Source organism: Pteropus vampyrus, unplaced genomic scaffold, assembly GCF_000151845.1.
Source record: "Pteropus vampyrus isolate Shadow unplaced genomic scaffold, Pvam_2.0 Scaffold391, whole genome shotgun sequence".
Taxonomy (NCBI): Eukaryota; Metazoa; Chordata; class Mammalia; order Chiroptera; family Pteropodidae; genus Pteropus; species Pteropus vampyrus.
Window position 1 is genome coordinate 1,343,335 of NW_011889172.1, and position 27,812 is coordinate 1,371,146.

The 27,812-nt window shown below is 47.8% G+C and overlaps 2 protein-coding genes and 1 pseudogene across 2 annotated transcripts; 2 read left to right on the forward strand and 1 right to left on the reverse strand.

Moving 5' to 3' along the window:
• Window positions 1-421: 421 nt before the first annotated feature.
• Window positions 422-16,821, forward strand: TSPAN16 (tetraspanin 16). The gene is given in 5 exon segments (XM_011380356.1): window positions 422-496; window positions 3,035-3,247; window positions 7,172-7,279; window positions 12,251-12,334; window positions 16,810-16,821. Coding segments are annotated over 5 exon segments (492 nt in total).
• On the forward strand, window positions 2,365-2,483 carry LOC111731690 (annotated as a pseudogene).
• Window positions 16,822-17,772: 951 nt separating the features above from the next.
• Window positions 17,773-27,068, reverse strand: RAB3D (RAB3D, member RAS oncogene family). The gene is made up of 5 exons (XM_011380310.2): window positions 26,889-27,068; window positions 25,307-25,570; window positions 24,428-24,546; window positions 24,215-24,339; window positions 17,773-20,589 (listed from the first exon to the last, which is right to left on the reverse strand). Exons 2-5 carry the CDS (start codon window positions 25,532-25,534, stop codon window positions 20,402-20,404), a joined length of 660 nt encoding a protein of 219 aa, XP_011378612.1. The 5' UTR covers window positions 25,535-25,570; window positions 26,889-27,068; the 3' UTR covers window positions 17,773-20,401.
• Window positions 27,069-27,812: the final 744 nt, after the last annotated feature.

Consider the following 27,812-nt stretch of genomic DNA (forward strand, 5'->3'; position numbering starts at 1 on the left):
CCCTGCCCCCCTTGGAACCCCCAGTCTATCGGGGGATGTCGACCACATGAGTGGTCAGTGCTGAGCACTCTGCCCACAGGGTCCCGGTGGCATCTGGGGGTACCAGGGTGTCACATCATGCCTTTTCTCTACTTCCGGTGTGTCCTATTTGGAGGATCCAGTAGGGGGCAGTTTGGGGCACCTGCTTCTCCAGCACTGGGGGCCTTGGTCCAGCGTCCAACTGTGATGTGATAAAGGCTTATGACTGATGAAGGGTGCTGCTCAGCCCCTCCTCTGCAGACGATCAAGCAGCTAGGAGAGAGGGGTAGAGTGAGTCAGCTCTGGTGCCCCCTCCCCAGACTTCTACCATCTCAGGAAGCCGTAGCCCAGAGGTTTAGGAAGATGCTGACTTAAATGTCCGGGGCACCCCAGTATGGCCAACATGGCTGAAATGCACACTCCTTATTCTGCCTTGAAGAAACTTATCTTTCCTCAATGACTTCATGGTTGTAAGTATGTCACAATCCAGGCCCCCAGGCTTCACAGCCCTTCCTCCAAGGCTGGCTCCTTCGAATACAGAAATAAGTTGATCCAAATTCATTGGCATCCGGATCTGTGGTCCCCAGGGGAGCAGGAGGGATGTAGGACAGACTGAAGAGGAGCAGGACACATGAGGAACAGGCGTAGCCTCCATCGACTCAGAGCTGGTGAAAATCAGAAGAGTGTGATCTGGGGCAGGGGTCCCCAGCTCCCGGGCCGCGGACCAGTAATGGCCCATGGCCTGTTAGGAACTGGGTTGCACAGCAGGAGGTGAGCGGCAGGCGAGTGAGCGAGTGAGCGAAGCTTCATCTGTATTTGCAGCCGCTCCCCAACGCTAGCATCATCAATCACCTCAGAGCCACCTCAGACCATCAGGCATTAGATTCTCATAGGAGCACTGGTCTCTGGTGCCAAAAAGGTTGAGGACCGCTGAATTCTGGGGGTCCCAGAGTCAGTGGCCAGAGAGCTTGGCTCTAAGTCAAATCCTGCAGAAAACTAAATGGTTTGGGGAGGGCAGGAGGGAGTGGTCATTTTCTTGGTCCTTTAAATTTTCAAAACATTTTTTCTTACTATAAAAATAACTCAAAATGAGAATTTTTCAATAAGTAATTGTTTTTATAGTAGGCAATCAGGAAAGAGAAGGCTATTAAATATCACTCCTCCTCTTGTTACATTTTGACGGGAATTAAATGAGACAGTGCACTTAAAGGGCTTAGACCTATTATGGAACATTGCTCAAAAATATCATCCAGTCCTTCTAGACTTTTCTATACACATTTTAAAAACAGCAAAACAAACGTGGAATGCTATCACTTTACAATGCTCTTTTTTTTCCCTTTTAAAAAATTTTAACTTTTCACCCCTTTTGAATAGACTTTATTTTTCAGAGCTGTTTTAGGTTCACAGAAACACTGAGCAGAAGATAAAGAGATTTCCTGTACATCGCCTGCCCCTGCGTGTGCACGGCCTCCCGCATTAGCAACATCGCCACCGGAGTGGTGCATATATCACAACTGACGAACCTACACTGACACGTCATTATCGCCCAAAGTCCATAGTTTATATTAGGGTTCACTCTTGGCGTTGTACATTCTACGGCTCCTGATAATGTATCTGCCCTTTCGGTACCATATGGAGTAGTTTTGCTGCCCTAAAAATCCTCTGTGCTCTGCCCGTTAACCCCTACCTCCCCTCTACTCCCTGGCAACCACGAATCCTGCTACTGTCTCCCTAGTTTTGACTTTTCCAGAATGTCATATACTTAGAATCACACACCACGCAGCCTTTCCTGACTGGCTTCTTTCACTCAGCAATATGACTGTAAGGTTCTTCCATGTCTTTTCATGGCTTAATAGGTCATTTCTTTTTAGTGCTAATATTCCACCATCTGGATGCACCACCGTTTATTTATCCATTCACCTGCTGAAGGACATCTTAGTTGCTTCCAAGTTTTGGTAATTATGAATAAAGCTGCTGGAAATATCCACATACAGGTTTTCGTGTGGACATAAGTTTTCAACTCCATTGGGCAAATACCAAGGGGTCTGACTACTGGCAATTCACTTTTTTAAAAGCTTAGTAAAGCATTGAAAAACATCCTCTGTATCATTAAACATTCTCCTACGATAGGGGTCGGCAAACTGTAGCCAGATGATAGAAGATAGATAGATAGATTAAATGTATTTGTAAACTTTAAAAATTATTTACTAATCGAGTATAGCTTCTTTTGAGCTATATTGGCAGAGCTGTTATTTCAACCTGGAACTTACAGCCTGAAAAGGGGCTTTTCAGAAAAAAAATTTGCCATTCCCTGTCCTACAGTATCATTTAAAATAACTGTCTCGAGTTTATGGCCATGCCACCCTGAACAAGCCCGATCCTGTCTGATCTCAGAAGCTAAGCAGCGTGGGGCATGGTTAGTATTTGGATGGGAGACCACCTAGGAAGACCAGGTGCTATAGGCATAAAAAAAAAAAAGAGGATTGTAAGGTGACAAGGTCCTTGCAATCTGTGATGTCAACGAAGGGTTGGCTCGCCTAAAACAAACAAACAAACAAACAAATAAATATCTAGAGTCCCATTGCACGGCCATACCATGATTTACCTACCCGCTCTGTCTTATTGGTTTCTTCAATTATTTCTGTTGTTTCTCCTTAATGAACATCCCTGAATATCCTGGTACTGAGGCTAATACATGACTGTTTTCCTTAGGCTGAATATCTAAAAATTGAATTTTTAAGTAAAGTGTTTTTTTTTCCCCCAACAAAACCCTTAAGGTTTTAAATAAAGATTGCAAGTGTCCTCTTGCCACTTTCCTCCCCACCAAAAAAAGTTTGTTACCTGGCAGCAATGTGTGGGAACGTTTCTCCATGTCCTCATCAACACCAGGTATTATCATTTTCTAAATGATTCTGCTAATTTTATTGGCTTTCACGCTCCTCTTCCCTCTCCCAGGAGAATTCTATTTGTATATAACTAACAGACTGCTCTTCCCTTTCTGATTTCTGTTCTAAAGGTGTCTGGCATGGTCCTCATTGGTCTGGGCATCTATGTCAGGTTCAGAGGGGCTGTCCTCACAAGGGTCTGTTCTCGGGCTGTCCTTGAGTTGTCCTCTGCGTACCTGCTCCACATTGCCTACCTGCGTCCGGTGATGGGCTGCATCACTGTGCTGCTTGGCTTTGCCGGGTAGTACGGAGCAACCTAAGAAAGCCGAGGCACTCTCTTGTTCGTAAGTTGGATTCGCATGTGGCCCCCAAAACTCTCCTTTCATGTACAAATCCTTCACTACACTTGCCTCAAACCCTTCCATCTCCTGTTTTACAGTGCTTATGGTGTCTCATTTGATGACATCAATGCGTCCATCTTTTCCTTTATGCTGTGTCTCGTTTAGAGCTCCTTCTCTGCCTGAGATCGTAAATTACAGTCTACGTTTTCTCTCCATAGTTGTTGTGATCTGCTTTCTCGCTTCTAGCCCTTTAGCCTTCGAGAGTTAATCATGTTCATGGTGTGAGGTAGGGGTCTGATTTGACTTTTTTCCCTGTTGGTGACATACTGTCCCCTTACTGAGTGGCCCCTCCGGTCCGCCTCTGTCTCTAGGAGTTTCCATTGTGCTCGGGTCTGTTCTGGGCACACCGCTCTTTCCATCAGCCTGTGGGCATGGCCCCCACCAGCACAACGCTGTAATCGTCATATGTGCACAAGTACATGTTCAAGTACATGGGACATGAAAGTTTCAAGCATGATCGTGCAGACAGCATGTCGCAGATTTCACATGTCTTATTCTCACACAAGCCTTGGCCAACAGGTCCCCCAAATCCAGTTCCCAGCTTCCCCATTCCTACCTCCCTTAGAATCTCGTCTGAGCGGATGATCTCACTTTAAGAGTAATCTGTCTCCAGTGCGTTTGTTTTCCTTCCTCCACTGTGTTGCTACAAAACTCTGGTTATTTCAGTCTGGGGGTTTCTTACTCTAGTCATCATCTCCCAGAGCATAGATAACCCCAACGGTGAAAAGCACCCACCCCCCCACTCCTCCCTGAAGCGCCATCATCTCCCATCTTCTTTCGTTATAACCTCGTTCAGCAAACATTTATTGGCCAGGCCCTGTGCCTGCAGTATTTCGTTTTATCTTCAATATGATGTAGACTCTGTTTTATCCATAGTTTAACTTGGAGGAATCAGAGTCCTCTCTCTCACGCCTCACATCCAACTCATCGGCAAATTCGATCGGCTTTTCTGCATCTATCCCTCCAAAACTTCTGAGACCTCACTCTCAAAAGCGAAGGCCTTTTCATGGGTTTGGGAGCCACGGAAGATCCTGAGCAGAGGAGGGACTTGAGAGGCTCGGGTGCTCTCAGGCGCCCTCTGGCGGCCGTGGGGGAACTGTGGGGCGGGGCGGAGGAACTGTGCTGGTCCAGGTGGGAGGTACTGGGGGCTGGACCCGGTGGGGCTGTGGAGGGGGTAAGAATTGGCAGGTTGCGGGTAGATTCTGAAGATAAAGCCACTAGGACTTGGTGATGCCTGGTTATCTCAGTCACCCAGAGGCAGGGAGATAGTAATATTGATATTAATATTAATCCTCATAATCAGTTACATGACCACTCGTCTGAGGTCCCACAATTGCTAAGCCCTACACCCTATGAGCTGTGGGGACCCCGAGGGTGTATCCCCTGCACTTACCTGCCTCTCTGTGTCAAGGCCAGATAAGTCCTGCCACCAGCCAGTCTGGTGACTCAAAGCCTGAATTGTCAAGCAGGTCTTAACAACAACAATAATAATAGGCATAAATGGAAATAGATGCAAAGGAACCCAGGAGCTGACCTCTTTGCTCCCATCTGGCCTTAAGAATCTCCACTGAACCCCCAGAGGCCCCCGGAGCTGGTCCCACCCCTACATTATACAGTCGAGGAAACTGAGGCCCAGGGAGGGAAGTGGTTTCTCCTCGATGGTAACTTAATGAACCCCTCTCCGCTTGCCAAATTTCCCACTGTTTTCCACCACGCAAGTGAATTAATTGGGAATGTTAGTCAGCAAATGTTGACACATTCCTCTTGGCACCCACGGGCCTGTCACCTGTCCCCCCTCGTCAGCCCTCCCCCCACACGGGCGTGTCGGAGGCTTCTCCTCCCCACCTTCTGCCTTTGCTCTGTCCTCCCCACCGCCCCTCCGCCTTCTCCCCACTCAGCCACTGCCATCCGCACACACAGCCTTTACGCCACCTGGAGGTCCCCACTGAGGCCTCCCTGACACCCATAAAGTGCATGGCATGAAATCGAGGTCTAGCTAGCTGCTCCCAAGAATACCCCACTGCTGGCATCCTGGACAACATGCAAGAAAGCGACAGATGAAAGAAAAACCTCCCTACCCCACTGGGTGTGCATTCTTTCACATTGGGGTAGTCGTGTGGCCTGGGAGGGGGCAGGGACTCATAGCAGGCCCCCGGCCACCGACCCCATGCCCACCCCCTCTGTGTCTTCCAGTGCTTCTTGGACATGGTTGTTATTCCCACTCTGGAAATCACAGCCGCCACAGCGGTCCTTGCCTTCCTTCCGATTCTAAGTACAATGCTGCGTCTCCCCCTCCCCATTAGAAAGAAACAGGATCAAGAGAAGCCCCCCATCTGCCCCCCACCCCCACCAGGAGGCAATCAGTTCTGCGCTGCTGACGGGAGATCAGGGATGGGATGAAAACCCGAAACCCTCAGCCTCCCGCCCACCCCCACCCCCGAAGCCCTGAAGAAACTAGCTGAGTTAATTTGACCATCTCTCCTGTATTTGGTGGTGGGCTGGGAAAAGAAGTAAAAGTTGTCGGGGCTTTGGAAATCTGTTGAAAACAGGGCTATTTAGCAAAATCCATCAAAATGGCAAAAATGGACGCATTGACGCAATCATCCCATTTTTAGGAATTATCCAAAGATTTGTTTGTTCGAGGGCAGAATGACACACATAACAGGATGGGCAAAAGATTGCTTGGGCCTAGCGAGCATCGGTGGGGGCGGGGTTAGTTTATAATCACCGCAAAGGGGTCCGATGCCGGTGAAAAGAAGAAAGGAGAAGGCCCTTTATGTCCGAGATGGTGCATTTCTCAGGATACAGTGAGGTCCGCGTTTGAAGCCCCCCAGAGACAAACTCCGAGGCAAGAATTCCAAAGTTCCTGGTTTATTTTAAGCTGATATCAAGAAGGACCTGTGGGGCACGGGGAGGTGAGGGAGGGAAGGGAATGCAGTCCATGAAAGGGGACATGGCGGGCAACTGGGCTCAGTTCTGCTGGGGGACATCTGGGACACATCACAGAACGTGCACTTGCTTTTCTGCTCCAGGGGCGAGGGAGCTGCAGTATGACCCATCGCCTTCCGGCTCTGCTCCCCGGCACATGTGCCTGAGAGGCCACAGAGAGCCCTCGGTTGCTGGCAGTAGGAAGCCAGGCACAGTTTGCACAAAATGACAAAGGCCACCAGGATGCGAGCAGGGCACCAAGAGCAATCGCTACTCTTGTTGAGAACAGCTAGATGCAGAACGAGAGTAGTATAAAGCAAGGAGAAAAATAATAGAATATACTTTGCTTTGACACACATAGAATATCTCTTTTGGGACACAGGAAACAGTGACAGTCGTCACTGTGGAGTGGGAGGATCTGTTGGCTGGGAGAAAAAGGTGGGAGAGAGACTTTTCATGGTCTACCCTTCTGTGCTTTGTGAATTTTGAAACATGCGACCATATCACCTCTTTGGGGAATTCGTGGTTTTTTTTTTAATTTAGACCTTTATTTAAAAAATAGAAAATTAAATTTACCCCTTTTTTGTGCAGAGAGAGAGAGAGAGAGATTCAGTTGCTAAAGATGATATTCAAGTCTTTAATCAATTTACAGCCAAATGAGTGGGGGGTGTAGCGGGCGTGTGGGAGGCTAGAAAGAGCAGATGATTCAAACTCAGTTGTGATGGGTACGAACAGATGCGCTGGTCTTGAGACCACGCTCTCCCCGTGTCCCTCCCTCGGGGGCGATGGTAGCCTGAGTTTGTCGCCCTCCAGTGCAGACCCAGGCTGAGGGGAGGGAATGCAATGGGAAGCCCCCACCTCCCTGCTCTGTCCCCAAGAAACCTCACCAAATGGAGCACCTTGCTCTTCTGTGTATTCACGGTTTCCTGTTTCATTGAGGTTGAAGAAGTGGCCCTGGAGCACAACTTCGTGGCCCTGAGGAAGAAATTTAGAGGTTACAACAAGCCAGATGATAATTCTATGGAATGGAACTTAGTCATGGAGAAGGTGAGAATCACATCTTTTTTAAAAATAATTTTTAATTTTTCAGTTATAGTTGGCATACAACATTATATTAGTTTCAGGTGTGCAACACAGTGTTTAGATATTTATATAACTTATGAAGTGAATACTCCAATAAGTTCAGTACCCATGTGACACCATACATACTTATTACACTATTGACTGTATTCCCTATGTCATACTCCACATCCCCATGACTATTTTGTAGCTTCTTAATCCCTTCACTTTTTCACCCAGGCCTCAACCTCTCTCCCATCTGACAACCATCAAAATATTCTCTGTATCTTGAGTTGGTCTCTGTTTTGTTTGTTTTGTTTTTGGATTCTATATCTAAGTGAAATCAGAAGATATTTGTCTTTCTCTGTCTGACTTATTTCACTCGCCATAATACCCTCTAGGTCCATCTATGTTGCTGCAGATGGCAAGATTTCATTCTTTTTTATGGTTGAGTAATATTCCATTGTATATATGTACCATTTCTTCTTCATCCATTCATCTGTTGATGGACGCTTAGGTTGTTTCCATATCTTGGCTATTGTAAATAATGTTGCTATGAACGTATAAATGCGTATGTCTTTTCAAATTAGTGTTTTCGGTTTCTTCAGATAAATACTCACAAGTGGGATTTCTGGGTCCTTCTTTGTGTCTGGTTATAACCTTGGCTTTAAAGTCTACTTTTCCAAAAAAATTTAAAAAATAAATAAATAAAATTATAAAATAAAGTCTACTTTTCTGGTATAAGCATTGCTACCCCAGTTTTTTTCTTTTTTGTTTCCATTTCCATGAAATATCTTTTTTCCATTCCTTTATTTTCAGTCTGTGTGTGTCTTTTGATCTGAAGTGAGTCTCTTGTAAGCAGCATAGGTAAGGGTCTTGTTTTGTCATCCACTCAGCCGCTCTATGTCTTTTGATTGGAACATTTAATCCATTTATATTTAAAGTAATTGTTGCTAGAAGTTTCTTGTCAAGATGGCGAAATAGGTAACTGCTGCGCTGCTTCCTCCTGTGACTATCTCAACATTACAACCAAACTAAAGAACAGCTACGATTGAAAATTGCCCGAAGTCTAGCTGAACAGAAGTCCTATAACTAAGGACATACAGAAGAAGCCACATCAAGACTCTGGAAATACTGAACAGAACATCTGAAAAAAAAAAGTAATTGTTGATAGATATATAGTTATTGCCATTTTGTTATTCACATTTTTAATCTTTTATTCTTCTTCTTTAAGAAGTCCCTTTAACATCTCTTGTAATACCGGTTTGGTGATGATGAACTCTTTTAGATTTTCTTGCTCTGGTAAGCTCTTTACCTGTCCTTCGATTCCAAATGATCGCTCTGCTGGGTAGAGTAATCTTGGTTGTAAGTCCTTGCTTTTCATCTCTGAATATTTTGTGCCAATCTTTTCTGGCCCTCAAAGTTTCCGTTCGGAAATCAGTCTTATGGGTGTAGGTAACTAAATGCTTTTCTCTTGCTACTTTTAAGAGTCTCTTTGTCTTTAACCTTTGGCATTTTAATTATGACACGTGTTGGTGTGGGCCTCTTTGGATTCATCTTGTTTGGGACTCTCTGTACTTCCCGGACTTGTATGTTTATTTCCTTTACCAGGTTAGGGAAGTTTTCAGTTATTATTTCTTCAAATAGGTTTTCAATTCCTTGTTCTCCCTCTTCTCCTTCTGGTACCCCCTAGGATGTGAATGTGGTATGTTCGATGTTGTTCCAGAGGCTCCTTAAATCATCCTCATTTGGGGGGATTCTTTTTTCTTGTTGCTGTTATGATCGTTTCCACTACCTTATCTTCCAAATCACTGATTTGATCCTCTGTTTCATGTGAACTACTGTCGATTCCCTCTAAGGTATTCTTCATTTCAGTCATTGTAGTCTTCATTTCTGACTGGTTCTTTTTTATGTTTTCTATCTCCATTTTTATGTTTCCTATCTCTTTGTTAAAATTCTCACTGAGATCACTGAGCATCCTTATAACCAGTGTTTTGAACTCTGCATTTGGTAGATTGCTTGTCTGCATTTTATTTAGTTATTTTTCTATAGCTTTGTTCTGTTCTTTCATTTGGAACATGTTTCTTTGTCTCCTCATTTTTGCTGCCTCCCTGTGTTTGCTTCTACGTATTAGGTAGGGCTGCTCTGTCTCCCAGTCTTGGCAGAGTGGCCGTATGTAGTGGGTGCCTGTAGGGTTCAGAGGCACAATCTCCCTGGTCACCTGAGCCAGGTGCTCTAGTGGTGTCCCCTGTAGGGGTTGTGTGTGCCCTCTTATTGTAGTTGACCCTTGATTGCTGTTGGCACAATATTGGGAGGGAATGACTCTTAGGCTGATTGATTATGAGGACTGGCTGTGACTACAATGGAAGAGCCGTTGTGCAGGGGCTGACCTTTGTGGAGCAGGATTTGCTTTAGCAGGCAGGGCTCCAATGCCTGTCAAATCTGCCCTCTGGGTGTGTCATTTGTGGATGTGGTTGAGTGGTGCCCTGAAGCTGACCACCTGGTGTGTTTATTCTGAGGACTCTTGGGAGGGGTTCAGGTGTAGGCCAAGGTCAACCACTGTCTGTGCCCTGCTGGAGGCCATTTGGTATGAGCTACAAAGTGATCTGCAGATGACTGCTGCATGTACAGGGTTTTGAGGTGCCTGGGAGAGGCTAAGCTGTGAACTGAGTCTGACTGCCACTAGTGCCAGCTTGGGGCTGCTTAGTAAAAGGTACAGGGCACACTTGGGTAGACACACAAGGCCAGACGCTGCTTGTCTGGGGTTTGTGAACCTTTGAGAGATTTTAGAAAAATCCCCAGCATAAGCTAAGACAGGCCGTTGGTATGGAAAAGCCACTGGAAACGTCTGGGTGGGCTCACCAGTTGGGTGAGGTGGCGTCTCAGGGAGTTGCAAGGGCAGGGTGACCACTGTTAGCCAGGGTGATAGAGACTCATATGGCTGCTACCTGTGTCTGCATGCTGGGTGAGGGGAGAGCCCAACAAAGGAACAATGGCTTCTGCCAGCACTTGTCTGGGAGGAAGATGCCCCTCCAGCCCTGTCCCTGAAATCAGACAACTCAATTCCTCCCTGTATGTCCCTGGAGCCTTTCGAGCTAGCCCTGGAGCTCAGAGCGAGTCCATCAGCGAGTGAATCTGTGTGCGGGCCCTTTAAGAGGAATGCTTGCGTCTTCAGCTGCCCTCCGCCTCATTTAGTTGGTCTCCACTGGTTTTGACAGCCAGAGGTTGTAAGGATTTCTTTTCCCGGCTCTGAATCCCTGGGCTGGGGAGCCTAGTGTTGGGCTGGGACCCTTGCTTCTAAGGGAGGACCTCTGCAGCCGAGATATCCCTCCTGCCACATGTGTTGAGGGGACTAGCCCATTCGGTGTTTCCGCCCCTCTGACCAGTCTCAATGTGGCTTCTTCTGTATACCCTTAGTTATAGAACTTCTGTCAGCTAGACTTCAGGTGATTCTCAGTGATGGTTGTTCTGTAGTTTAGTTGTAATTTAGTTGTGGTCATGAGAGGAGGCAAGCACAGCATTTTCCTACTCCGCCATCTTGACTGGAAGCCCACATCTTTTTTTTTTAATGTGGTAAAATACACATAATATAGAATTTACCATTTTAACCATTTTTAAGTGTCCAGTTCAGTGGCATTAAGCACGTTCACATTGTTGTGCACCCATCACCACCATTCATCTTCAGAACTTTTTCATCTTCCCCAAATGAAACTCTGTCCCCATTAAACTCACTCCCCATTCCCCTGCCCCAGCCCCGGGCACCCACCCTTCTACTTTGTGTCTCTATGAATCTGACTCCTCTAGGGACCTCTTATAACTGGAATCATACAGGAACTGTCCTTTTGTGACTGGCTTATTTCACTCAGCATAATGTCCTCATGGTTCATTCATGTTGTAGGAGTTGTCAGAATTTCCTTTCATTTTAAGGCTGAAAAAAACATTCCACTGTATGAGTAGACCACATCTTGTTTATCCAGTCATCCGTCGATGGACACTTGAGCTGGTCCCACCTTTTGGCTATTGTGAATAATGAACGTGGATGTGCAAATCCTGCATGAGTGTTCAAGATTCTGCTTTCGGTTTTTTCAGGTAAACGCCCAGAAGTGGAATTCTGGATCATATGGTAATCCTATGCTTAATTTTTTGAGGAATTTCCACATTGTTTTCCACAGTGGTTGCATCATTTTACAGCAAAGCATGAGGATTTCAGTTTCTCCACACCCTTGCCAACGCTAGTTCTTTTCTTTCTTTCTTTTTTTTTTTTTTATAGTAGCACCTGCAAGAGTGTTTAAGGTGCAGGACCGATCTCCACATGTCATGCAAGCAGTTGAATAGGGTCTCTGAGGCCTGTTCTTATGCCTCAGTTTCCTCACCTATAAAACAGAGAAAAGAAGTACCCACCTCATGGGGCTATAGTGAGACATGAGTGAGATAATACATGTAAAGGGATGAGAAGGCACTGGATATTAGCCCTTCCATTCATATGTAAAGAGCACTGAGAAATAATTAACAGTTACTGAATGCTGGCTCTGTGTCGGGCTACTGTTGTGGACCTCATATAGTTTCCCTTCTTAATCCATACAAAAATCTTGTGAAGGAGATCCAGTTGGTCACATTTACGGTTGGAAAAACTAAGGCAAAGAAACGAGTAGTGACTTCTCCAGGGTCATGCAGCTAGTAATACCTCGGGATGTCAGGCTGTACTCTTAATCGCCACAGCCGGACGTCAGCACAGACGGATACAGGCTGTGCTGGGGCCTGTGTGTGTGGGGAGAATTAGGAGGCCAAGAAGATGCTGGAGCATTTGGGGGCCATCAAATGAGAAGGAGACAATGTTCTGTTCCTTCATCCTGAATCTGAAAGCAGTTTGGGTGACCCGAAAGGCATGGGTAGTGATGAGGCCTTGGAGCCTATGAGCCCCTAACTGGATCCTGCCTGCTTTGATATTTGTATCTTTAGGGCTATTTTCCTAAGCTCCAGAAAATAATCAAGACTCGGAGCTCCAACCTGAGTGGGGGCTCACTGGGGGCAGCAGTGATACAGGTGAGGCCCAGTCCCTTTGGGACACACTGAACTCTTTTACTGAGCACTGATCGTGTTCCAGGCACTGTTCTGAGCACCAAGGACACAGCAGTGACAAAAGAAAAAACATCTCTGCCAAGGTGGCACTGACATTCAAGTGGGAGAGAGAGTAAAATACGGTGATGCAATGGAGAAGATTAGGGAGGGCTCTCTGAGGAGGTGACCTGAGGGAAAGCCATGTGTGTGTTGGCAGGCGAAAGGCGGACGGAACAGCTAGTGCAAAGGCCCTGAGGCAGAGATAAGCTTGGCTTATTCAAGGACCAGAGGCCCCTGCATCTGGAGTAGGACGAACGAGAAGGTAGGTATGGGGAGATGAGGGCAGGGAATTGAGGAGGCAAGATCCTACAAGGCCTTGTGAGCTGCAGAGAGGCGTTTGGCTTTGTTCTGAGTATGACAGAAAGCCAGTAGAAAGCTTTTAACATTCACTTTTTCACTCCGTAAACTTTATTGAGCATCTGCTCCATCCATGCACTGTCTTAGATACTAGGGGTACAACATTGAACCAAACAGACAAAAATCCCTGCCCTCATGGAAGTGACCTTCATATCATCAGGGAAAGACAAGAAATATGATTTTTTAAATTAAAAAATGTATTGTATGATAGTGATAAATGTTCAGGAGAGATATAAAATGGGGACGGTGAGAGAGGAAGTCATTTTAAGCAGGGTGATCTCATTAATGGTTCGCCTACAAAGAAGGGGGAAAGCGTGAGGGCGCTGGAGCCCTCAGACCAGGTTCAGGCGAGGAACAGCTCACTCTGGGGATGAGCCCTCTTCATGCTGGTGAGTCCGGCCTACACGGCCCAGGTGGGAGGCCTGAGTGGGCAAGAGCTGGGTCATGTCACTCACTGCTGTCTGAGAGGCAGGACCACAGCCTCCCTCACTTGTAAACTGGGCTGCCCCGTTGTTTGTTGTTAGGCATCGATGAGGCAGAATGCATCTGAGGCTGTGCACGATGTCCTATGATCCTGGAAAGTTACTGTCACAAACTCAAAGGAGGTCTTACCCAAGGCAGGGATCTCAGGGAGGCAGTGGCCAAAAGGCGATGAGCTCTCCGTGCACCAAGACCGTTCGCTATGGACACACTATGCGCGGGAGCCATTCTTATCCCTGAGCCTGTCAAGGAGCGAATCCTTGCTCAGAGCCAAGTCCTGGCAAGCCCCAGGGAGAAAAATATATTTTTTTGTGAAAACTTTTCTTCTCCTACCACATTTACATAAGGCAATAACAGTAAAACGGTGTTAACAGACTTATAGTAAGATGTAATTCACGTGACGATAATAGCACAAAGAAGGATGGAGAAAACGGGGCTACATAGGAGCGAAGTTTTTGTAGGATACTGAAATTAATTTAGTATGAATCCAAACTAGATTATAAAAAGGAAAGATGTTCATTGTGATCCCAGGGAAACTACTAAGAAAATAACTTTAAAATATAATAAAAGAAAAAACAAGGGAATTAAAACGGTGCACTAGAAAATATCTGACACAGAAGAAGGCCACGATGGATGAATAGGGGAACGAGAACAAGAAAGGCAAATAGACAATAAATAGCAAAATGGCAGAAATAAATCCTACTGTCTCAGCAATTACCTTAAATGTAAAGGGATTAAACCACTTAACTATACACTTTAGAAAGGTGAATTGCATGGTATATGAATTACGTCTCAAGAAATCTGTAACTTAAAAAAATTCTCCATCCTTTTGCGCCCTCAAGTTTTTCTCCTGTGCTCCCCCCACACTGATTTTTAATATGCAGTAGTGGTCTCATTTTTATTTATCTGTGTCACTCACTGCTTTCTGAAGGGAGATTGATAATAAAAGATTTGGGAAACCCCTGTCATCTTGATTCCTGTCTCCTCCATTTTATTTTTCACACTAGCTGTCAATGATTTTAATTCTAAGTACCCAAATGAGATGACATGACCTGCCTTTTCATGCAACTGTCTTGTTTTGTAAATTATTTTGTGAAAAAAAAAAACCTAAAATATTCACAAAAGATAACTCACGCAAAGAAACCCCCATATACCCATCGCCCAGATACAGCAATCACCAAAATTTTCACATTGTTTCATTATCCTTTCCTCCTCTTTGAATTTAAAACAAATCCTAATGTCATTTTCCTCCTTTACTCTTCAGTACACATCTTCAAAATGTATAAATTTGTGTTGACAACCCTAATGGCATTATTACACATGACTGAATGTGTGTGTCTCCCCTAAATTCACATGCTGAAACCTAGCCCCCGAGGTGATGGTATTAGAAGGTGCAGCCTTTGGGGGGTAATTAGGTCATGAGGATGGGGCCCTCATGAATGGGATTAGTGCCCTTATAAAAGATTCTCCAGAGAGCTCCCTCCCTCCTTTTGCCCTGTTAGGACATAGTGAAAAAAACAGCCATTCGTGAACCAAGAAACTGGTCCTCATCACTGAATCTGCTGGCCCTTGATCTTGAACTTCCTAGCCTCTAGAGCTGTGAGGAATAAATCTCTGTTGTTTATAAAATATCTGGTCTATGATATTCTGTTATTGCAGCCCAAATGAACTAAGACAACAGCTAAGACAATTAGCAGCCATTCCTTTTCATCACCCGACACCCAGGCCATCACCAAATTTTCCTAATTGGCTCAAAAATGTCTTTTTACTTTTAGTTTTGTTGAATTGGGATCTAAACAAGGTCCGCACATCAGGTCCGATTGTCATGTCTCCTGTGTCCCTTTTATGCAAATCCAGTAATTATAAAATTAGAGCATGCTTTAGAATCCTCTGGAAGTTCTATTAAAGGACAAGTGCCTCTCCTCCCACCCCAGCTTCTGACTCAGGAGATCTGGAGAGGGGGGTCCCCAGGAATCCTCATTCTTGACAAGTTCCCAGGCAATGCTGCTGGCACAGCAAATGTACTTTGAGAACTGCTGCTCCAGATTCTTCCTCCTCTTCCCCAACCCCGTCCACCTTTGATCTGTTGCAGGAAGAGTGTGGAACACTGGGAATTCCACACTTTCTGGATTTGCTGCTGCTGCTCTATGGTGCCTTTACCTGTTCTTCTCTCTCCCATATTTCCTTGTTCTCACTTGTTCTCAGCCCTTGCTGTACATTAGAACCCCCTTGGAGCTTTAGCAAAATACTCAAGTCTGGTCCCCATTGTTACCAAGCAAGGGCTCACCACCCGATGTGCATAGAAGTCAATGCTATGGCACTAGCTTTTGAGAAAAGAAGAAAGCTCTTATTTTTTGTAAGGTCGACCGGCATGGAGACAGGAGACAAGGCTCAAATCTAACTCCCCAATCCAGGGTTCAGGGCAATTTTTAAGGGGTTTTAGCACTAGATCTTCCTGGATAACAGATCTTTCACTTCTGAAAGGGTTTCAGTGTTCAGGTTCTGGTCATGCCCCAGTCCTTTGTTTGAGGGGAACAGTTAAGGGTTCAGAGATGTTACTCTTAAGTGGTGAATCCAAGGTTTAAACTTCGGTTCTGGGTCTCGTTAGAAACAAGATATGACCAGTTTGAGCTGGTTCTGCTGTTACACCATTTCCCCATCTTATGATTTAATTGAACTGGGCTGTGGCCTGGGCATGGGAACTTATAACATTTATTCAGATGATTCTAAGGGTGACCATGGTCACTGCTGAGAATCAGTAATACAAGGCCTTATTGACCTAAGTGACCATAGCAGCTAGAATCAATTCTTTCATTGAGGATCGCAAATGATAGTTTATCTAATTTTTTCACCTTTCTTTCGGGGAGATTTTGAGGAGAATAAAATGGGCACATGCCATAATTGCTGTCGCTGCGATCATCTCCCACTGCTGGAAAACACACCTAGTTTTATTTGGAACCAGCCTACCTCTCAGATTTCTGTCACTAAGCCAAGAGGGGTGGGCATGTAATCCCAGCTAGCCAATCAGCACATTCCATCTGTGCTGACCTCGGTCACTGGTTCAGGCGTGGGCACATGATCCCAGCCAGCCAATCAACACATTCCAACTCTCTGATGGCAATTATTGGTTGGGACCCAAGCTGGCCAAGAGACCTGGTTTTGGGAGTTCACATCAGAAGCCGCAGGTTTAAAGGCTCAGTCCCACAGGACTGCCCCCATTTCAAATGCCAGTCGCAAGTATCGGGTCCCCAGATGAGCCACACTTCTGTCTGACTTGGCTACAAAGTGAGGAGGTTCCTGCCATCCTCCCTCCCTTTCAGGGTTGATAACTGGAATAACTCACAGAACTCAGGAAAGTGCTTCACTTACTACTTTGTGTATTATAAAGGATATACCAGGGCACCTCTCTGGGTGTGCCACCCTCCCAGCACCTCAGTGTGTTCGCCGAGCTCTTGAAACCCATTGTTTAGGGTTTTCATGGAGGTTTCATTACATAGGCACGACTGATCAAATCACTGGCCTTTGGTGATTGACTCAATCTCCAGCCCCTCTCCCCTCCTCAGACGCTGGGCTGAAAGTGCCGACCTTCTGAACATGGCTTGGTATTCCTGGAGACCAGCTTCCATCCTGAAACTACTTAGCCACCGTCCAGTACTCTTATTAGCATACAAAAGACCTCTTAGCATTCTGGAGATTCCCTGGGTTTTAGATGTGTGCCAGGAACCAGGAAGAGGACCATGCATTTCTTTTTTATTGTATCAAACATGAAGAGCTGGGTGTGGTGGTGAAAAAAAAAAAAGCCCTGCATTCGAGAAGCTAACATTACAGTGAAGACAATTCAAATGAATAAACTGTACGGTATTTTAGATTCTAGGGGCTATGGGGAGGGGGACACAGAGAGACATCAGAAGTGCTGGGAGAAGGGCTGAGTAACTAAATGGAGGAGTGGGGAGCACAGATGAAATCTGTGGAAAGACCTGAAAGGGGAAGCGAGGGAAGCCGTGTGACTACCCGGGGAAAGAGGGTTCCAGGCAGAGGAACCAGTCAATGCGAAGGCCATGAGACAGGGGCCTGGCGCGTTCACACAGCAACAAGGCCAATGTGACTGGAGCAAATCAAACGTAGGGGCCCAGAGGAAAGGGAGGTGCCAAGTCAGATCATGCAGAACCTTGCAGGTTACTTTGGCTTTACTCCCAGTCAGGTGGGAGCCATGGAGGGTTCTGAGCAGGCTTGACCAGACTTGGGTGCTCACAGGCGCCCCCTGGCTGCTGTGGGGAGAACAGATATTCCCAGCAAGATTAGTTGGGGCAGCATCATTCTCCCTGCCCATTGCACAGAGGAAATTTCTAGGGCCAATGTGGTGGCCACGAGTCCCAGCTAGACACAGCCCCAGGCCTGTGAGCCTCCCTGGCCTAATCTGAGATCTGCTGCATCACACATGGCCCTCAACCATCTGCTTGGCTGTCATCCAATCGCCCTCTTCCTAGAAATCACATTTCACTAATGGAAATAAAAGAACAACTGCATCTGGGCATAACGGCTTTAATTTTTTTTTTTCTTGTGGAGAAAAGTGCATGTCTTTCCAAGTGGAGATCAGGGGAACCACATCCAGGATAGAAATGAGCAGGTCCGGAGCTCACTCCGTAGTGCGTTTGGGATTGTGCAGAAGCCAGTTAGCGGAGCTTGTACTTCAACACTGAGACCAAATTTCACCCCTTACTTGTTTTTCTAAGTAGGAGAGAAAGACACTGGAATATGATTCCCAGAGATGACAAAAAGAAAAAGAAAAAAAGCAGAACCCCAAACCATGGTGGCCACGACAATTTCCCACCGAAATCCCTGTGGAAAGACGAGTTGCTAAAAGCAAATGGTAAGAAGGGACAGCAGGACCCAGTCTCGGGCGACTGCTCGAGATCCCAATCTCCCTGGAGTTGGGAGGTGGTTTTCCCATAGCCTTTGGTTTAATTTTTGTTTGTAAACTAAACAAACCTCAATTCCCCACAGTGATCTGTGAGGACATCAGTATCTGTTCCCCAGAGACCATTTTGAATTAAACCTCCTCCCAAACATCATAAAATAAAAACTTCCATTATATTTAGAAAAAAAAAAAAACTACATTATCCCAGTCTTGAGAGAACTCGAAGCAGTTGTCTCAGTTGCTATGTGAAGCTGGACTGTTGAAAAATTTTGTGTAAACAGAAAGCTTAGGCCAGGTTAGGTCCAAGTTACAGCCAATGCTGGTTTTATCGCATATGCAGTGATGGTTGGCTCGTCCCTCAGGTAACAGCTCTCTGACCCACCATTTTCTATAGCAGCAGTTTAGGGAAAATGGACTGGCCAAGTGTGTCTTGACAGGCCATGTGCATTCTAAGAAGCCTTTTTCTTAGCTAATTTCATTTCATTTTTTTATGTTAAAGCAACTAACATTTTTGACTCCCACCCCAAACATTCAGATCCTCTCATTTTGTTTCCAGGAGCGTGTCTGTTTCACTTCAGTCATCTGATTTGTTGGCATACAAATATATCCTCACTTTGAAGCCCTAAGGGCAGACCCTGGTAAGGGGTAAATAGGGCCCTCTAGAAATAAATTCAATCTAGAGCTTCTATAAAGGTAAGAGCCATGTTAAACTCGAACCAAGCCTTCCTGTGCCCCAAAGGAAGCTGAGATCTTTAAGGCTACAGGTCATCTTGCCAGCAGGGGCTATGAGAGTGGAATTGGGAACACAAACCATCTGCTTAGGCTGTCCTCACAGTGTCTATCAAGTTATGGGGTGTCAGTTAGAGTTCAAGAACAGAAAGAGGTGCCATGCCACTGAAGTTTAGATTGCGCAAGGTGGGCAGGATGGGCTGTTGAGCTGGGTCAGGGGATGTGACGATGTAGATCCCCAAACTGCACATAATCTCCCAAAAGAAGCCCCCAGCTTCAACCAGGGGCGAATCCCAGGCCATCCCCCATCTGTCTGCCACTCTCAAGCTGTATCATGAAATGCATGTGGCAATAGCAGTTACACAACTCTACCTTCTTGCCCGTCCAGCTCAAACCCAAAACATTCCTTAGAATGACTCCTCCATTAGCAGAAAATGTCTCATCACCAGGCCCCACCGATGACATGGCTCAGGAAATGGACACTGGGTACTGGGTCTTCACTGGCCCTCAAGTGGGAGGAGCCCAAGTCCTTACATCAGAAAGTCGACAGCAGGCACAGGTTATAGAAACATTGCTTAATTTCCTTTTTTAGCAGGATGTAAGATGTGGCAAGATCTTGCTTAAAACATCACCAGCCAAATGGGCTCCAAGGAGGCAGGTCTGGGCAGGAGGGACCAGGCTCTTGGCTCTGAGATTAACTTCTGCACAATGCCCTGAGCATGAAGGCCAGGGCTGGCTGATTCTCTGCCTGGCTAGACATGGTACGTAGTTCCAGAATTCAGTCCCAAATCAACGACACCACAGATAAGTCAAAACAGGGTCATGGGTGATGTGGAGTTCTAGGGAAACTTAAAAGGCACTTCCAGGGTCCCTGAAGCCAGGGGGCTTCTGAATCCCTATCCCTTGACAATGGGAAAAGCTGCTTTAATACTGCTTTCACAGAGGATCCGCAGGCCAGAAGGGAGGGTCTGCCCAGGTCAGTCACCTCCTCGCCTTGGAGCCTCGAGGTCGGAGGAGGTTCGTGGGCAGGCTCAGGACCACAGCAGGGGACCCTGAGCAAAGAGCCACCTTCCAAATCTCTAAAGATGAACTCTGAGAACCCACATGGCATGAGAAAGACAAACCATCTTCAGCCAGCTCGCGAACCTCAGACAATGCCCAGAACAGAATGGACGTGGACAACGGATCTAACCCAGAAGGCACTGTGGAAGCCCCTCTACTAAGCAACCCCCATTCAAACGCTCGAAAAGCAGCAAGCTCGTGCACATCAACATCCCTAGACCCTGCCTCTGATGCAGAGTCGCCAGTGTTTGCAGCCTGTGACAGGGGCTGCTTGGGCAGGCTGGTGGCCATGGCGAGAGAATGAGCCATGCAGAAGTAGGAGGGGCAGCTGATACCTGGCAAGGGAGAAGGGGGCGCCCTGAGCTTGGAAACAGCCCTTATGGCTCATGCCTCAGTCACAGTCCAAGCCGAGGCAGGAGGGGGTGGGCAGGGGTGGGGGATCATGTCTAGCAGCTGCAGCCACTGGACTGGGAGGGTGGGGCATCTCCCAAGGTTGGGCCTTTCCCATTGCTTCCAGGGCTGGAGCTGGGTTCCAGGGACTCGTTCATCTTCTCACAGATGACATCCACCAGGCGCTCAAAGACCTGCTTCACGTTGATGTTCTCCTTGGCACTGGCCTCGAAGAACTCGAAACCTGGACAGATATAGGTGGGGACACCCATGAGACCCTGAAGGGCAAAGCCTGGGCTGTGGTATCATCCAAGTCTGGGTTCTAAAGCCTGTTATGCAGCTGTGGGATTTTGGCTGAATGCCTTAGTCTCAAAGCCTCAGTCTGCTCATCTATAAAATGGGAATCATGATGATAAAAACCTGTGGCAGCAGCCCTGCTCGGAACTATCCTAAGAATCTCTTTGTCCCAAGGCAGGTCCGCAACAGTCCAGGCAGTATCATTCCAGTGCCTAGAGGGCACGGGGCACCCATAGGTGGCTGCAGCTGAGCTTTACCTGACTTATACAGCAAAGGTGTCCACAAAGCTAGTTGTTGACGTGGACTTTTGAAATGGAGCCAAGTACTTCATATGTTCTGGAAAATACACAGCTGAAAACTGGCTTCAGTCTGGGGGACCACCAGTTTGCAATTGGTCAGGCGGATAACGGTGGGTTTCCTGGTGTTCGTGGAGAGCATGTGATGTGCAGGGTTCCTGGCCTACAGAATGCACTAAAAATGGTGCTAATAATAATATAATTAATTATAGTAAGTGCTTACATCTTACTACGTGACAGGTACTTTTCTAAGTGCTTTATATAAATGAATACATTTAATGGTGTTCTGAGGTTCACCCTATTATAACCCATTTTATAGATGAGGAAACCAAAGCACAAAGAGGAAAAGTCATTGATCTGAATATACACAGGTAACGCATGGCAGAGCCGGGATTCACACCCGGGCGGCCTGGCTCAAACAACGATAAATATTAAATAAATATTTTAAATGTAAATAAATAAATAGTAATGAATATTCCTATTGTACCATCTTGGGCCTGGGTGTGGAGGGCAGGCTGGCTGACTCTTTCTGGGGAGAGAGGATGAGAGGCAGCTTTGAGTATTTTCTTAGAATCATAGCAACCATCATAACTTGTTTGTCCTCCCAAAGGTGGAAGGTGGTACAAACGCTTTGGGAACTTGCCCAAGGTCCCTTGTTACAAAAAATGTCCCATCAACCTGAATGTAAGGGTGTAGATGATGATCCTTCTTGTACCCCCTAAAAGGTTGATTCAGGATCTGCCTACAGGGAGCTACCTCTGAGAGGTCTCTAATGTGTCCCTACCTGCCACCCATGCCAAGGTGGGCCAGAAATTCAAACACCCACCCACCGTATTATACACACGGCAGGGTAAATGGGCCTCTACCCTGACACTTGTCATGCTGCACTATAAAAATGTAATTGTAATTAAATAGTTAAGACTGTAATGATCCGTTTCCTATCCGTCTCTGCTACTAGAACGCCAGCTCCAAGAGGGCAGGATTCCCGTCTGCCTTGATCACTGTGCAGCCACTGCCAGGTACAGAGCAGGCGCTCAGAACTACTTGCTGAATGACTGGACAGATGGACGGACGGATGAATGAATTAATGACAGAGGCAGGGCACGAACTCAGATCTTCTACTCTGAGCCTAGAGATATCAGTGTCATCCCACTGTCCTCTTGGGCAAATCTGGCATTTTCTTATCTGTGTGTGGCTCTGACTCATATAATCTGAGTTCTTTTTGTTTTAATACTTTTTTTCTGATTATAAATATCTCCTGGAGAAGCTGAAACTGCTGAAAAATATCAAGACATGTATAAACTATCATCTCATCACTCAGAAGTGATTATTATTGACGTTTTGGTATTTAGCGTTCTACTTTAATACAAATATACGATTGTTGGAGTTGGGTTTATAGGGGTGTGCGCGCGCGTGTGTGTATGCACACGTGTGCATGTATATGTGGTTTTCTTACAAAATTGGGATCAAATTCTATCTCCTGCTTTGTACTCCAGTATCTTAAACTTAACGGCAGAGCAGGAATCCCCTCCTCCTCCAGTCACCAGGTATTCTCTGCCAGGAGGTGTGGGCAAATATTCCAGCACACAACTGGGTTGTAGCTGATTTTACCATTTCCAGGCAAATTGGGGATTTGGGCTCCCCAGCACTCCTGGAAATGGGACCCAGGCTGGAATTCCCAGAAAATACAGGAGACAGAGGAGCAAGTTAAATGACACCACGAGGGAGCAGAGCCAAATCTCAAATGCGATTTACATTCTATAGAACAAAGACCAGGTTTCTCCAACAAATTGGCGGCAAGAGGAAGGAGAAAGGGACCGTTGTAGTCCAGGGGTCCATGAGCTTTCTCTGTTAAGGGCCAGACTGTAAATATTTGAGGCTTTGTGGGCTATGTGGCTCTTAGAGTTTTAAATGCAAGCATCAACGACAGTTCACAATCATGCCAGCTAACACTGAGATGAAACCTACACAGGTGCCTCTCTGTTATATCTGCTTCACGTGTCGCAACTCACCTAACCTTCATGACAGCTGGATGAGGTGGGGCTGCTATCATCCCCATTCGATCCATGAGGAAGTACAGGCCTAGAGAGCTGGAGTCTCCAGGACAAGATCACAAAGCGATCGAGAAATAATATGAGTTAATGTTCAATCGATACCAGCATTTGCTTATTTAATCTAACAGCCCTACGAAGTAAATACTGCTTCACCTGTTCCCTAGGTAGAGCAATAGAAGCACAGAGAAGGGAGGCAATGTGCCCTAAGTAACACAGCAATGGGTTGCAGACTGGGATCCTAGTTCCAGAGTCTAGGTCCTTAACACGCACTCCCTACGGTAGCTATACTACCACCCAGAAGGAAAGCCCCGGGAGAGCCTAGAATACTGGAATACTCAGGACGAGATTTTTGTTGACCTCAAATTTTCAATAGGTAATTCATTCGCCTGATTCAAAAAGATAAGACTGAAAAGTTCCCCTCTAGTGCCTGGCCTCCCAGTTCTGAAACACAGGTCGCTGCTGTTACTAGGTTCTTCTGCACCCTTCCAGAGTTCATTTAGGCTATATTCTTATTCTCATCCTTTTCATACACTAATGCAGGTGTTGGCAAACTTCGAGGTACAGGCCAAATCTGGCCAATCGCCTATTTCCGTAAATCAAGTTTTCCTGGCAGACAGTCACGCTCATTCATTGATGTATTGTCTACGGCTGGTTTCAGGCAGAGCTGTAGGGTTGCGACAGAGGCTCTATGACCAAAAATATTTCCTATCTGGCTCTTTAAGCAAATGTTTGCTGACTCCTGGCCTAAAGGAGGCAGCCATACCCACTATTCTGTGGTTTACTTTTCCCACTTAACCATCTATCCCAGAAATCTTGCCATAACGAAACATAAAGAATGCCCTCCTCCTTTTTCATGGTTGCATAGTATTCTACCACGTGAATACACTTTATGTTTTGCAGCTTCCTCCACTGTGAGCCATCTGGGAGGTTGTCAAAGTTTCTCTGCTACTAACAGTACTACGATTTGATATACTCACTACTTTCCCACATGGGTGAGGATGTTACCAGATATGGTTTGGCTGAGTCTGGATTCCCAGAGCAGTGGTCAGGGAGGAGGGATCTGTGGGTGAATCCCCTGGAATTAAATGGATAAGGTGGCACACATGCAGGCAGTCTGAGAGAGCAAAGAGTTGGTGACTGTGGTTGGACCTGGGACCTGAGCGTGAGGATGGAGGTTTGATTCTGGGAGATCCAGGGCCTGTGGCCCAGGCTGGGCACTAACCAAGGTCATCGGCGAGCCTCCGGCCATCCTCAGCAGGTACGACACGCTCATCCTCCAGATCACACTTGTTCCCCACGAGAATGACCTGAGCATTGTCCCAGGAATAGGTCTTGATCTGTGTGGCCCTGTGGAGTTTGAGGGCTGTTAGGCCAGAGATTTGGGGGTCAGGGGAGAAGGCAAAGGTCAGTGGGTCAGCGGTGAGCCAGTACTCACCAGTCCTGCACGGCGGTGAAGGACTCCTGGTTGGCAACGTCATACATGAGCAGGAAGCCCATGGCTCCTCGGTAGTAGGCTGTGGTGATCGTACGGTAGCGCTCCTGGCCCGCTGTGTCCTGGGGAAACAGCAGGGTCAGCCGGCTAGAAGCCACCCTGTCCCCCACCCCACCCCTGCAGAGCCCTGTCTGAGGAAGGTACTGCCTTGTGCTCACAGTCCTGGCCCAATAGGCGAGACATGGACCTGCCTGTACGTGCTCTGGCCTGATGGGAGAAACATGGACTTGCCAGCAGTCTCTAGTCTGAACGGAGAAATATGGGCCTGCCTGCACGATCTCCAGTCTGATGGGAGAGACATGGCCCTGCCCTTGAGGAGCTCCCACTATGAGGGGTCAGTGGCCTCTTACAGACTTAAAAGCCTCTTTGACCTCATCTCCAAGAATCAATTTAATGACCACAAACAGCCAGCTGGGTCAGAGGGTATCATCTTGATGCAGATACCCTGGTGCTTGTTTCCATGACAATCGTTACCAGAAGCTGTGTTGGGAGGAGGGCAGTGGCTCTGACACCAGGCAGGCTCAGTGGGGGCCTCTGGACTCGCACCTGAGATGGTACCCAAACCTCTTCCCCACTAGTCACCAGGATTTCTAACTGCCTTGGGTCAGTACTACCTCCCCCTCGGATCTCACGGGGCAGGGCATATCCCCTCACCCTGATGAATTCACCTCATAGATAATACACCCTGCTCTTCATGCCTACCCCACGCCCCCTCCCCGACTCTGGGCCCTTCTCCCGCAGCCATACACCTCTGCACGGACTTTCCTGGAGGAACCCTAGGCTCTCCCCAGCTGTAGACCCATGGATAGCCACCCGGCCCACCCAGATCTGCAGCTTGATCCTCTTGTCATGGCGGTAGACAGTCTTGACCTTGAAGTCGATGCCCACAGTGCTGACGAAGGCAGGTGTGAAAGAGTCATCCGCGTAGCGGAACAGGAAGGATGTCTTGCCCACACTGCTGTTGCCAATAAGCAGAAGCTTGAACATGTAGTCGAAGTTCTGGTCCGCTGCATCCCGTGGGCCCGGCAGGGGGTCTCCAGCTGATGCCATCCTGATGGGGAGCCTCCTGGGGGGAGGCCTGGAGCCCTGCAGAGAAATAAAATACCAGTCGCAGCTCCAGTGTATATATCAGACCTGAGTTCAAACTCCGGCTCTGCCACCTGGAGGCCAAGTTACGCTGGATGCACTGTCCTCCTCTGGAAAATGAAGATGTTTGTCAAATGCAAGGGCCCAGGTTCAGGGTGCACGGGGTGCCTCTTCTGGCTATTGAGGAACCAGACCCAGCAGAGGTGCTGGTGTGGACTTTGCCCCCTGGTGAGCAGCTGGTGTGGCCCAGGTGTGAGCTGCCCCCCCACCCACCAGCTGGATAGAGCCCCCCCCATCCCAGGCTTGTTGACTTTGGCAGGTGTCAGCCACCACCAGGGTGCCTGCCCTGCCCCCACCTAATCCTAGTTTAATCCCCTCCGTGACCTCCATGGGGAGGGGGTTTTCAGTGGATCCAGCCCAGGTTTACACCTAGCTCTGCCTCCAAATGTATACTTCTACATTCTGTTTGTCAAAGGGGACAGGCCCATACTGCTCTAGGTAGAGCTGACTCACCCCAGCCCACAGAGGCTGGGTGACCGTCCTCAGATCGAAGGAAACCAGCCGGGACACCTAATAATCAAGAACCCCACCGCCGGGACCACCACACCCTTCCACCCTTCGTCCTGTTTTTCCTGGCTCTGTCCCTACAGCTGGGCTTCTTCATCTGGGTCCAGGACACCTCCTCAGACAGCATGGCCTTCCCGAGCCTCAGTTTCCCCAGCTGTCTATGGCTGCTTCCTGAGCTGTACGGGGAGGTTCCAGAAGGCCTGGATGAATGGAGGGCACACTCGCAGAGGAAACCCTGGCAAAGCTTTCTCAACTGCCTGTGGGGCTTTTTTCCATCTTAAAGGAGAGCACAACCGGCCTCCTTTTCCTGCCCTGCCCTCAGCCCCACCCCGTGTTCCGGGAGAACGAGTTTGAGGAGGGGAAGACAAGAGACAGGAAGCCTTTCCCCAAGCTGGGCAGGGCTGCGAGGCTGGGGCCCTCGCCCCACCCCCAGCCCACCTGTCAGCCGGCCCCACCTACTTCTGACCATCTGCCGACCGCCACTCACGCCTGGCACTAGGTTAGGGTCCAGGGATTCGGCCCTGTTCTCCTTCGCTGGACTTGGGGCGCCCCAGCTAGTGCAGGGGCGCTCAGGAGCTTCCTCCCATCACCATATGGTCCCATCTCGTGTTCCCAGCTGGGCTCTCGGCCCCGCCCGCGCCCCATTAACGTTCCCGGATGAGTCCAGCTGGGTGAGGGCGAGGCAAGAGGCGGCCCCCGCCGCCCGGCTTTGTTCCCCGGGTCCTCCCCCGATCCCCTTGTCCCTCCAGACCTGCTGGGATGCGGAGGTGCAGGGTGGCGTGCGCTTCCTCCGAGAGGGTCCGTTCGCGGGGGGTCGCTGCCAGTGGGGATTCCGCCTCCGAACTCTTCGCGGCCTGCCGTGGGCCGCGACCCCCACCCCGCAGCAGTCTGTCCGCAGCCACCCGGATCCCGCGCCGGCTCCGCCCAGGCAGGGGAGGAGGGGCAGCTCCCAGGGGAGGGGGCGGGGCAGAGTCCGGGGCGGGGCTTGTAGAAAGTTGGGATGGGGTGCGTGCGGGTGCGCCGGAGGTGGCGGCGGAGTGCAGCGGTCTAGAACCCGATCCCAACAGTAAACTTTACATTTTCCTTAATTAACTATGGAGCTCCTACTACGAGCAGAGCGGTTGAGAGAGGATTCTGGAGCTGGGTTTGAATCCCAGATCCACCGCTTTCCAGCCCTGTGACTTTGGATATGTTACTTAAATTCTCTGGGCTTCAGCTTCCCCTACCGTCAAGTGGTTGATGACAAGAGTCTCCACCTCATAGAGTTAAATGTGGGTTCCGATCTGAAAATTGCAGCGCCTGGCCCTAAAGTGGGCTAGGTTCCTTTGTCAAATACTCTTAAGGGCCCTTGGAATTAATCCCGCTTTTACAGAGGCTCAGAGAGGGACGGTCCTTTGTCTGAGGTCACACAGTAAGGAAATTTGGCACATCCGGTCCCAGCTGAGGGCCTAGAGTTTTCCTCAGGCCAGCAGGAGAGCATCTGCAGTTATAACAGCTCAGGCTTTGCTGGTGTTCAGATTCCAACAACTCCACCTGAAGCCACTTCCTGAGCTTCTCTGAGCCTCATTGCTTCAAGGAATCAGCAGGTACCTCTAAGGACTTCCATGAGAACGATTGGAGATGACATGCATCAGTCAGGAAGGGCTGGCATATGTTCAGTAACAAGCAGCCCCCA

Bases quoted from the DNA above. Each gene is read 5' to 3' on its own strand.
- RAB3D (XM_011380310.2), bottom strand. From the start codon at position 25,534: ATGGCATCAGCTGGAGACCCCCTGCCGGGCCCACGGGATGCAGCGGAC. The intron at 24,547-25,306 runs GTGGGCCGGGTG...CTGTTTCCCCAG, and splicing joins GGATCAAGCTGCAGATCTGG to GACACAGCGGGCCAGGAGCG. The intron at 24,340-24,427 runs GTGAGTACTGGC...CAAACTCCACAG, and splicing joins TTCACCGCCGTGCAGGACTG to GGCCACACAGATCAAGACCT.